At 38.9% G+C, this 12,745-nt stretch overlaps 2 protein-coding genes across 2 annotated transcripts; one reads left to right on the forward strand and one right to left on the reverse strand.

Annotated features, from left to right (window-relative positions):
- Window positions 1-397: 397 nt before the first annotated feature.
- Window positions 398-1,330, forward strand: LOC138426431 (olfactory receptor 8B3-like). The gene has a single exon (XM_069564990.1). The coding sequence runs from the start codon at window positions 398-400 to the stop codon at window positions 1,328-1,330; it is 933 nt and encodes a 310-aa protein (XP_069421091.1).
- A 10,050-nt stretch (window positions 1,331-11,380) lies between these two features.
- Window positions 11,381-12,345, reverse strand: LOC138427285 (olfactory receptor 10S1-like). Its single transcript, XM_069566630.1, is given in 3 exon segments — window positions 11,381-12,062; window positions 12,064-12,147; window positions 12,149-12,345. Coding segments are annotated over 3 exon segments (963 nt in total).
- Window positions 12,346-12,745: the final 400 nt, after the last annotated feature.

Here is a 12,745-nt window from a genome sequence, read left to right on the forward strand (position 1 = left end):
TGCACCAGAAGCCAGCACCATGTAGCTGGGGTCTCTGCCTACAATTTTGCTGATGAAGAGAAGGCTCAAGTGAATGAAGAAAAGGTGAAGTTAGAGAAGGACTTTCTAACTTGATCCCTCTCTTTTATCCCTTCGTTTTTCTAGCAGGCATGTATCCATATGGCAGCATTGCCTTCTCTCTGTAGGCTGTTTGTGATGATCTTTGTTTTATTTAGCTTGTCAAGACTCTAGAAAGGGAAAGCCCATGGTAAAGGCAGATTCTATGGGCCCAGGTTGGCCTAGTCTCAGACATGCTCTGTATGTATACTCTCTTGTAGGATGAGATATTGTCAGAAGGACTGAGCTGTTCCCCAGTGTAAATCTTCTCTCCTGTGTCCACAGATTCTCTTAGGGAAGAATGGCTCCTGGGAATGGGTCTTTTGTGACTGCATTCATCCTGGTGGGGTTAACAGACCAACTGGATCTCCAAGTTCCCTTGTTTTTCCTGTTTCTATTAATGTATATGGTCACTGTGATAGGAAATTTGAGCCTGATAATCCTAATTGGGATAAATTCACATCTACACACCCCCATGTACTTTTTCCTCTTTAACTTGTCCTTCACAGACCTCTGTTATTCTTCAGTATTTACACCCAAAATGCTGATAGATTTCTTATCGAAGGAGAATATTATCTCTTACATGGGGTGCATGACCCAGCTCTACTTCTTCTGTTTTTTTGTCGTTTCTGAATGCTATGTGCTGATATCAATGGCCTATGACCGCTATGTGGCCATCTGTAAGCCACTCTCATATAATACTGCCATGTCCCCTAAAGTGTGCTCCAGCCTTATGCTTGGTTCCTACTTGATGGCATTTTCTGGTGCCATGGCTCACACTGGATGCATGCTGAGACTGACGTTCTGTGAAGCAAACTCCATCAACCATTATTTCTGTGACATCCACCCTCTGCTCCAGCTCTCCTGCACAAGTACCTACGTTATTGAGCTGGTAGCTTTCATCATGGCGGGCATCAACATCATTGTGCCCAGTCTCACCATCTTTGTCTCTTATGGTCTCATCCTGTCCAGCATCCTCCACATCAAGTCCACGGAGGGCAGGTCCAGAGCCTTCAGCACCTGCAGTTCCCACATCATTGCTGTTTCTCTCTTCTTTGGATCTGGGGCATTTGTGTATCTCAAATCATCTTCTACTGGATCTTTGGATGAGGGAAAAATCTCTTCTATCTTTTATACCAATGTGGTTCCCATGATGAACCCCTTAATTTACAGTCTGAGGAACAAAGATGTTAAAAATGCTCTGAGAAAAACCCTGAGGAGAAGAGAGTATTGATTAGAATCAGTTTCTATGTCCAGGTCATAGGATGGGAGAGATTTTGTGTGTTTATTTACAATATTTGAGGTGGCAGCCTTCTTACCTTATTTATTTCTCATCATAAGGAAGGAAATTTAGTCTTCCCTCAAGTTGTTTGCAGTTTCTTAGAGTAGATCATCTTTCTTTTATTACTACTTTAGCAATATCCTTTCCTTTCCTTCATGTTTCCCATTAAAGAATAACATAAATAAACTAACTTTTTTTTTTTTTTGCCACCCAGCATGGGTTTTGGGCTCTTAGTTCACCAACCAGGGAACTGCAGAGTCTTAACCACTGGACCACCAGAGAATTCCCTTCTATTTATTTTTCCTATTGTTATTATGGACTTTTTTTTTCACTTGGAAAAAGATGAATGTTTCTGCTAATGATCAATAAAGTAACACTAGTGTGACTTTATTGGAGAAGGAAATGGCAACCCACCCTAGTGTTCTCGCCTGGAGAATCCCTGGGATGGGGGACCCTGGTGGGCTGCCGTCTATGGGGTCGCACAGAGTCAGACATGACTGAAGCGACTTAGCAGCAGCAGCAGCCGCAGTGTGACTTTAAAGTCATTGATTTTGAATGTTCAATAAAGTAACATTTCTTAAATGACACTTATGGCCCTGGAAGCATGAATCAGACAATCTGTCCTACCTTTTTCTTTCTCCATACAGTGGTCAGGCATGTGATTTATCCAAATGCCATTGTTTCACCCTTATAGGAGATTCCATAAAGACTATCAAAGATAACTCCACTTTGCTGCTGTAAACACTAGTCATTAAACTACTTTCATGTTTATCTCTAGTATTTCATATTTATTTTCTATATTCAAAGTAGCACATCAGATTTTCAATATATATTTATTTCATGAATATAATACTGAATGCTGAAACTCAGAGAAGTCTAATGATTTATTTAAAGTCACACAATTTCTTTATGAAAAAATGTAGAATAAACTATTAGCCTTTTGATTTCAAATGTACTACTCTTTCTAGTATACTTTCTGTTTACTTCATTTTATTTGTATTTTAGTAAACATAAGGTAAGGCTTCCAAGGTGGCTCAGATAGTAAAGAATCTACCTGCAATGCAGGAGACCTGGGTTTGATCCCTGGGTTGGGAAGATTCCCTGGAGAAGGGCATGGCAACCCACTGCAGTATTCTTACGTAGAGAATCCCCATGAACAGTGGAGCCTGGCAGGCTACAGTCCATGGGGTCACAAAGAGTCGGACATGACTGAGAGCCTAAGCATAGCACAGCAAACATAAGATATGAGAAAACATTTGTTTTGAAAACTGACTTTTTCTGCAAAAAAAAAAAAAGAAATATTTTCAGGATCTTATAATTCAGAGAATAGGCATTCCTAAGAAATAAGTAAAACATTTCTTAGGAATGTGTCATTAGTCCATGGTCTAATAAAGAAGGCCAATAAATAAGAGGTCCTTCAGTAGGGAATGGACAATGAGATTTAGAAGTCACACTTCGTCCTGAATTTGTTTCCTTATCTGTAGAGTACCTTAATTATCCTCCATTGTCCATAAAGCTTTATTTTAAAGCAAAAAAAGTTAATTTTGAATAAAAAAAATTGCAATTTGGGGCAAATAGATTCTGGTAGCAGCCCAAACAGTGTCCCAGCTCAGGAGTAAAATCAAAGGCTTTTAGAGGCAAAGAAGGAAAGTTGGCACTGCAAAGAATTTTAATTTAAGAGTTGGAGAAAGAAGCTAGTGTTGGCTAAACAGGATTGAGTACTAGCTATCACTTGTTATTGTTTAGTCGCTAAGTTGTGTCTGACTCTTTTGCGACCCCATGAACTGAAGCCTGCCAAGATCGTCTGTCCATGGGATTTTCCAGGCAAGAATATTGGAGTGGGCTGCCATTTCCCTCTCCTCCATAAAGTTTTTATTAAAACGTATAATACACAATGACTGCACATTAATAGTAATTTGGAGGAGGAAGACCAATGGCTATGGCCACATCTGTTGGGAATCATGTAGAGACAGGACAGTATCTTAAGGAGATAACATAGTGATTGGTAATCAAAACTCAAGTTAGAAAGAAAGAATAGAAAACAAAATTATGAGAAAAGAAAGCTCTTTCTATGATTTTCTTCTCCTTTCTAGAAGGCTCTAGAAATATTATGGAGGTCACAGGATTTCTCTGGAAAGCCTTTAGCTTAAGTTATTTGGTACTTATAAAATGTTGAACACACATTCCTGTTTCCTGGCTTCCACGTGCTACTCTTATGTGGATTTTAAAGTACAAAAGCCTCAAATTTCAGCTGTGAGAGCAATGACTATTTGAAAGAAATATTTGGGGAATAAATCAAATTTTGAACAAGATGTCTTTTTCTTTTGAGGTACTAGGAAAAAGAAAACCACTCAAAAATGTGATGTGTTGAGACAGTTTAAACATGTCCTAAAATAACTGTAGTAATGTTTACTACTTTACTGTTTTCCAGTCTCCATTCAATATTTAGATATTTTGAAATTTAGCATAGCTGGATTGTTGGCTTGTTTTTAGGTGTTCAACATTGCAAAATTCTTGACTTATAGTTTTATTGACCATTCATATCCCATCCCCTGATCCAATATTAGTATGTTTGATTTTCACTTAACTAGTTCTATGTATGTGAAATAATTGATCTTGGTTGGATTTTTTTTTTTTCATTTTGCTTTTCTTTTAGTAACTGTTCTGATAAAATTACTTTCCATATTGAAGGAAAAGTATATCTCAATAGGCAAACAGTATCTTTCTATTTGGGAGCCTTTGCAGACATTGCAGATTGTGTTCAATATGTTATATATTTTATTAGCATTTGAGGCGACTCAAAGAGTGGGTTAAAACTGGTGGTTGATCTTTCATTTGATGAGGCTCAAAATACAAATGAAACCCATTTCAATCTCAGAAAAAAATCTTTAAAATTAGGTTTCAAGAATTCAAAAAGATGCATGTACCCTAATGTTTGAACTTCCCAGGTGGCACTAGTGGTAAAGAATCCACCTGTCAATGCAAGAGATGCAAGAGACACTGATTTGATCCCTGGATTGGGAAGATGCTCTGGAGCAGGAAATGGAAGCCCACACCAGTGTTCTTGCTGGGGAAATCCCATGGACAGAGGAGCCTGGTAGGCTATAGTCCATGGGTCTCAGAGTTGGACATGACTGCACATCTAAGCACCTCAATGATTACAGAAGCACTCTTTACAATAGCCAGGACATGGAAGCAACCTAAATGTTCATTGACAGAGGAATGGATAAAGAAGTGTGGTACATATATACAATGGAATATTAGCCATAAACATGAAATTGGGTCATTTGTAGAAATGCGGATGGACCTAGAGTCTGTCATACAGAGTAAAGTAAGTCAGAAAAGAAAAACAACTATCATATATTAACACATATATGTGGAATCTAGAAAAATGGTACAGAGAAACCTATTTGCTGGGCAGGAATAGAGATCCAAATGTAGAGTCAACATGTGGACACAGTGGGGGAGGGGGAGGTGGGACGAATTCGGAGAGTAGCATTGACATATACACCCCATGTGTAAAACAGATGGCTATCGGAAGCTGCTGTGTAGCGCGGGGAGCTCAGCTTGGTGCTCTGTGATGACCTAGAGGGGTGGGATGGGGTGGGGTGGGATGGGTGTGGTGGGAGGGAGGATCAAGAAGGAGGAGATATATTAATATGCATACATATAGCTGATTCACTTCACTGTATAGCAGAAACTAACACAACATTTTACAGTAATTATCCTTCAATAAAAATTGTCTCATTCCTTCAGATTATTTTGCAAATCATTAATCAGAAAAACAGATATACCTACAGATTGTAAAAGTTAAGGGTGGCTAAGTGTTAATAGAGGCAATTTGGTTTTCTAGTTAGTGCCTTTAAGTACTATATAGCTATGTGGACTTCTTTTAACAGGGAGGAATACATCTGAGGAAACAAGTCAGTTATTTTATATACACAGCATAGAATTTTGAAATGGGATAAAAGGGGTTATGAGGGAAAGTATGATTCTATTGAAGTTGGCACAGCTGAGAATCAAACAGGTAAGTCATGGGATTCTCCTGTGCCTGTGTACTAGGATGGAGCTGTTTCTAGATCAGTCCAAAAGCTTTGATATTGTAGGCTTACAAAAGTGGCCTTTCTAGTTAGGGACCAGAAAGTTCCCTGACGACATCATGAATGTGTTTTATGTGAACTTTCTCTAAGTGGGCTACTGTTGTCAGGATCAGGTTTGGAATGTGTATGACGAGGGTTCACTGTGGTTAAGGGCTAAAGAAAACCAGAAGTAAAATGGTTCTAATAATTCCTGAACCCCCAGCTTTACTGAACCCCATTATATACTTCTCCTTATACGGCCTTGCCCCCAACACACACAATGTCTTCAAGTCTTATATTTTATGAGATCACTGCTTAACATCAATTCATGATACACAACCCACTTTTGATCTTTGCAAGCTCATTCAGGTAAGTGGTTCTTTACTCCAGTGCCTGAGGGGCAAGGCTGAGCAGGAAATACTTGTCGCATCTAGCAAGAGGAAATGGGTGTTGATTCATTCACCCATTTGATTATGTGACTACAACAAACAAAACATGCATTTAATATCCATTATTGGTGATATGTACAATGGGCTGTATGTCATTGAGGCTGTTTTTCTCTTTAAAATGTAGTGGAGTTGCAGGCTACCCATGGGTTGAATGTGAGATCAGTTGTTTGTGTTCAAAATTCTTACTGAAATTTGATTCTGGTAAATTGATGTACATATTGAGGGCAGACACAGTGTTTCCCCAAAGCTGGCACAATTGGTTTTTCTCTCAAGCACTGGGACATTTCCCTGTGTGGTCAACCTGGCACCAGGTGAAGTTGTTGCTTTACATGCTGGGTCTGGTGTACAAAATAAGCACCTTTAAACATTAAAGCTCACTCAGTGGAGAAGTCTTACATTCTGAAGCAGAGATACCCTCTTGCTCAGTGAGTGGGAGGCTGGTGGAATCACCTGGGCTGTTTGAAGTCTCCCTGTGACATGAAGTTCAGTAGACCCACTTCACACATTAATAGAGACAACTTGCAGGGTGTCACAGTTGTTCTTAGAAGTCTTGTTGCAGTTTCCTCTGAACCTTTGCATCTATCAGGCTGTGTGCTCCTCAGGGAAGGACAGTGAGGAGTTAGGGAAGGGGATCCTAGTTCCCATCTCAGGGATGATGAAACTGAGGCTCAGAGATGTTCATGCTTATTCCAAATTGCAATTTATAAGTGGTAGAGCTGAGACTAGGACTTGAGTATTTTGTTTTGATTCTAAATGTGTAAAGTTAAAAAAATATGCAGAATTTACTATATACTTTCAAAAATCAGTGACACATGAACAATGATTTTAGGGAGTAAAATGCATCTGAACACAAAGGCAAAATTCTAAATTAAGAAAAATGTAAAATATCTTCACATTTCATTGCCTAATTTAGAGTATGTGAACATATTGTATACTTCCCTGCACCCATGTGTGTTAAGTTGCTTCAGTCATGTTCAACTCTTTGTGATCCTATGGACTGTATAGCTCAATAGGCTCCTCTGTCCATGGGATTCTCCAGGTAAGAATACTGGAGTGGGTTGCCATGCCCTCCTCCAGGGGATATTCCCCTCCAGGGAATATTCCCCACACAGGGATCGAAGCTGCATCTCCTGCATTGGCAGGCAGATTCTTTGCCACTGAGCCACCAAAGAAGCCCATATGTGCATGACATTTATTTTATAACTAGAAGCTTGTACCTCTTAATCCACTTCACCTATTTTGATCACCGCCCCCCCCCCCACTCTTTTCCCTTCTGGCAACCACCTCTCTGTATTTACTCGTCTGTTTTCTGTTTTTTTGTTCATTTGTTCTGTTTTTTAGATTCCCCATATAAATGAGATCATACAGTATTTGTCCTTCTCTGTGTGACTTATTTCACTTAGCATAATACCTTCTAGATCCATCCATATTGTCACAATGGCAAGATTTTATTTTTTATAACTGAATAAAATTCCATTGAATGTATGTATATATACATATCTTCTTCACCCAGTCATCTGTCAGTGGACACTTAGGTTATTTTCATATATTGAGAATTGTAAACAGTAGTGCAATAAACACAGGGATATATATGAAAGTGAAGTCGCTCAGTCATGTCCAACTCTTTGCAACCCCATGGACTGTAGCCTACCAGGCTCCTCCCTCCATGGGATTCTCCAGGCAAGAGTACTGGAGTGGGTTGCCATTTTCCTTCTCCAGGGGTTCTTCCAATCAGTGTTTGTTTTCTTTGGAAAATCTAAGAGTTTTAAAACAGATACATTGGGATTTTCTTCACAGAAAATCATGGTACCTGAAATTAAGGACAGTATCATTTCTTTGTTTCTGACCTGTATGTAATCCATTTTCTTTTCTTGCTTTATTCCTTTGAGCAATGCTTTATGTAGAATGCATAAAAACAATGCTTTCTGTATAATGAATAAAAGTGATAAGTGGATATCCCTGTCTTATTCCCAGTCAAAACTGGAAAGTTTCAGTCTTTCATCATCAAGTATAATGTTCACGGGAGTGTTTTTGTAGACATTGTTTTTCAAGTTGAGGAAATTTTCCTCTATTGCTAGTTTTTGATAATTTAAAAAAATTATAAGTTGCTGTTGGTTTTAGATATTTCTTGTCTCAACTGATATGATCACATATTTTTTTCTTCTTTAGCCTATTCATATGCTACAGTACATTGATTGATTTTTTTCAAATATGAACATCTTTGATTCCCTGAAATAAACCTTACTTGGTTATAGCATATAATTCTGTCTATATGTATGCTGTTTTTTTTTTAATATTGCAGTATAGTTTTGATTGAGCTTCCCTGGTGGCTCAGATGGTAAAGAATCTGCCTGTAATATGGGAGACTTAGGTTTAGTCCCTGGGTTGGGAAGATTTCCTGGAGAAGAGAATGGCAACCCACTCCAGTATTCTTGCCTGGAGAATTTCATGGACAGAGGAGCCTGATGAGTTCCTTTCACTTATTTTTCATTTATTTTTTCTTACATTGTTCACTTATTTTTGCTGTTATATTTATTATTTCTTTTCTTCTATTTTCATTAAGCTTCTGCAAAAGGGATTTGTCTGTTTTTCTTTCTCTTATTTAGTCATTCAATTATTTATTTATATCACTATGGACTCATGGCTATTTTATATTTTAAATAATAATCCATTACCACTTCATTCAATATATTGGTGGAAGTTATTCTAGTTTTGACCACTGAGAACTCTTTCAACTGGCTCCTGTTTCTCTGTCATAGCCCCATCTTTGTGTGTGTGTGTGTGTGTGTGTGTGTGTGTGTGTGTGTGTATGTGTGTACTTTAGCGCTTCTTTGCTTTCTAGCACAGATGCTCCAGTCTCTTCTTATACCATTTTTTCTCCAGTTCCTTTCCTGGTTTCTATTATTGGAGAACATTACCAGAAACTTCATACTTGAGCAGTAGGTGTATTTCTTGCTTTTAGGCTCTCTAAACTGAGAGAACAAGGAAATGTATGTATATATACCTGTCTATAAATATGTTTATATGTAACCATTTGTAGCTATAATAAGTTAAACATGACTTCATACTGATGACTCCATCTATAATCCATTACCACATCCTTTTCCCCCTAGCTTGTTTATTCTGCCATTCTCATGGTGGGATATCTGAATCACCATCAGTCACTGATTTACCGATCTGTTCAATCTCAGTAAACCTTGGCTTACATTTGTTTTACTTAGGTCAGCATCTTTTGTCTCCTTCCGTGGAGCTGCCACGTACATCTGTAACAGAGGTTGTTTTGTCATGTTGTGCATTACTTCCTAGAATCTCCAGTTTCCTAAATTAATCTTATATTTGCACACATTGTTTCACTCTGTACTGTAAATCACTATGGGTTTTGACAAATACAGTGTCATGTATCCACCAGACATTAGCTGGAAAGCTCATTATTTCACCAGTAATTATGACATTTTAGTTTTCCTGTGTCTGTTCTTTATCAAGTTCTTTATCAAATATAGAGAGGTAGGCTCTCTTAATTCCTAGTTTGCTGAGTTTTTATCATGAATCAGTTTTTTTTTTTTTGGAATCAGTTTTCAATGTTGTTAAATCTCTTTTTAGTCACTTGATATATGATTTTATATGATTTTTCTTCTATATCCTGTTACACTGATTTTTGCATGTTGAGCTAGTCTTGCATATCTGGAGTAAATCCTACTTGATCATGGTATATACATGTTTTTACATATGTTGACTTTGATTTCCTATATTTTGTTCAGAAGTTATCATGCTTATATTCATGAGAGTTATTTGGTCTGTGGTTTTCCTTTTTTTGATGTCTTTATCTGACTTGAGAATTAGGATAATTCTGAATTGGATTATCCTGAGAATTAGGATAATTCTCATTGTATTATTTAAGAAGTAGTTCCTCTGTTTCCACTTTTCTGTAAGAGACTGAAGATAATTGATACTATTTATTCCTTAACTGTTTTGACAGAATTAATAATTAGACTATCTAGGTATGATTTTTTGGAAGGTTTATTAATTATGAATTCAATTTTAAAAAGAGATATTGAGCTCTTCAGGTTATCCATTTGTCCTACATGAGTTTTGGTATTTTGTGTCTTTATATGAAGTAGTTCATTTCATTTACATTATCAAATATGTGGAGAAAGAGTTATATATAATCTTCTTTTAATATCTGTATCATCAGTAGTGACAATATCCCCTTCATTTTTGATATTGGTTATTTCTGTCTTCCTTTGGTTATCCTGGCTAAAGAGTTATCAGTTTTATTGATTTTTGCAAAGAATCAACTTTTGATTAAAATTTTTTTCTCTACTGCTTATAACTTCATTCATTTCTGATCTAGGTTTTGCTGTTTATTTTCTTGTGCTTCCTTTAGGTTTCAATTACTTTTCTTTCTCTAGTTTCTTAAATTGGAAACTTAGTAAGATATTTTTCTTTTCCTATTAATAATGTATGCATTTAATGCTGAATATTTCACTTTGATCTTTGATTTTGCTGCACCCCATAAATTTTGGTAAGTTGCATTTTTTCATTTAGTTTAAACCTTAGCTTGTATAATAAGCACTCTTGACTTCTTCAGTTTGCTTTGTAAGAAATGGGAACATCCTTTTTTCAGCAAGCACTTAACATAAATATATTATTTAGCCTGCATAAAATTCTACCAAGTAGTTAATTTTAATCTTACTATATTAGAAGAACACACTGAAACACCAAGTTATTATAAACTATGCACAAGATTTTATATCAAATGACTAGTGGAATCAGGATTCGAGTACTAGTAGGTCCACCTGATGTTAAGGTCCATGTCTTTCTATCACTTAGTTATAAACCACCTGGAGTGGGAAAATAAAGATAACGACACCTTCTAAGTGACCTTGGGCAGGTTGTTTTTCTCCTAATAATTGTATTTTATCATCCTAAAAGCTGTGGCTTCTTCTCTTAAACTGGGAGATGCATAGACAAACATTAATTGTCTATACCTATACTTTTGTTATCAGCATTTTAAAATATGTGTTATATTTAATACAATTATTTCATAGTTAAAAAAGATACATTTGCTAAAATAAATGAGGCTGTGAATAGCATTTCACATACCTCTGAGCCATAAAACCTAGGTGGTAGAGATTTTCTGGGGATCACCCAATCCAGCCCTTTAGTTTTCTGCATGCCAGGAGGCATGGCAAGATCTTCGTTCCCTGACCGGGGACTGAACCTGCACCCCTTTCAGCGGAAGTGGAGTCTTAACTGCTGGACCACCAGGGAAATCTCCCAGCCCTTTGGTTTTAAAGATGAAAAGTTTGTGACAGACATTAACACCAGTCAGTTGGCTGAAAGGAGGGGAAAAAAGTTCTTGGCTGAGCTGAAACTCAGTTTTTCTGATTTCCACTTGAATGATGCTCCTTTCCCATTTTGATATGGAAATAGATGCTTTCTTGGCGGGTAAATGAAGAGAAGCACAGTTTAGGTTAGCAGAGTGGGCTGCCTGCTGGAGAGTCTCTGGAATCTTGGCCCAGAAGTCTTCGCAGAGCCTGCTTCACCTCTGTGTTCCGCAGGGTGTAAATGAAAGGGTTGAGCATGGGAGTGACTATGGTGTAGAAGACGGCAGGGGCCCCGACGCCTGCCCCACTGGAGGGAGGCTGCAGGTAGATGCAGACCGGGGGCAGGTAGTACAGGAGCACCACCGTGAGGTGGGAGGTGCAGGTGGAGAAGGCGCGCTTCCTGCCCTCCGCTGTGCGAATGCGCAGCACCGCTGCGGCGATGAAGCCGTAGGAGATGATGATGAGGATGAGGCAACCTGCAGCCACAATGCCAATGTTTGCAAGCATGACAAGCTCATTGACGGTGGTGTCTGCACAGGCCAGCTTTAGCACTGGGGGGATATCACAGAAGAAGTAGGCGATGTGACGAGGCCCACAGTAGAGCAGGTGGAAGGTGAGGCAGGTATGGAGTGCGGAGTGCACAGCACCCATGCTCCAGGTGATCCCAGCCAGCCCTGCGCACATCCGCCTGTTCATGGCCACCGGGTGGTGCAGGGGTCGGCAGATGGCCAGGTAGCGGTCGTAGGCCATGACTGTGTACAGGAAGCACTCGGTGCTGGCCAGGAAGTGGAAGCAGTAAAGCTGGATGGCACAGCCCTCAAGGAGATCACCTCCCATCCGGAGTGAGGAGGCCTACCATGACCTTGGGCACTGTCACCGTAGACGGACATGCGTCCAGGAAGGAAGGCGCGCCAGGAGTGGTGCATGCGGGAGCAGAGGTGAGGGTCAGAGCCCACAGTGATGGGGATGAGGACATTCGCAGTCACGGTGATGCTACAGATGAGGAGGAAGAGCAGAAAGAAGAGGCTGGGATGTTCAGCTGTGTACCTCAGACCCTCCAGGAAGAAGAAGTCCACCTCAGTCTGGTTGGGGTCTTCTGTCTCCCTGATCATCTTCTCAGGCAGCAGAGGACTGACATCAGCAGACAGAATAAGTAGCCATTTGGTTTCCCCGAAGCGTCATTAGCCAGTTGGTCCATGTCATGGATATACATGTTCAGTTCACTCTTTTGGCCGGTTCTGGTGTTTTCTTGCTGCCCTTTCAAAATGAGTCTTTTAGTATGGGAAACACTATCTTTTTGAGGCACATAAAGAACTGTAAGGATTATTTGGGAAAAGTACGCTCCCTAACAATGGCAAGATAAATACAGATTATAAATCTTACTCTCATGGAGCCTATATATATATTTTTTTAAAAAATATATATATATTATATATATATATTTTTTTTTTTTGCAGAGTTGGGAACTGTGGTTCCTCTGCTCCCCTGATTTACTCTGCCATACTGCATATG

This window comes from Ovis canadensis, chromosome 21, assembly GCF_042477335.2.
Source record: "Ovis canadensis isolate MfBH-ARS-UI-01 breed Bighorn chromosome 21, ARS-UI_OviCan_v2, whole genome shotgun sequence".
In the NCBI taxonomy this organism is placed as follows: Eukaryota; Metazoa; Chordata; class Mammalia; order Artiodactyla; family Bovidae; genus Ovis; species Ovis canadensis.

Bases quoted from the DNA above. Each gene is read 5' to 3' on its own strand.
- LOC138426431 (XM_069564990.1), top strand. From the start codon at position 398: ATGGCTCCTGGGAATGGGTCTTTTGTGACTGCATTCATCCTGGTGGGG.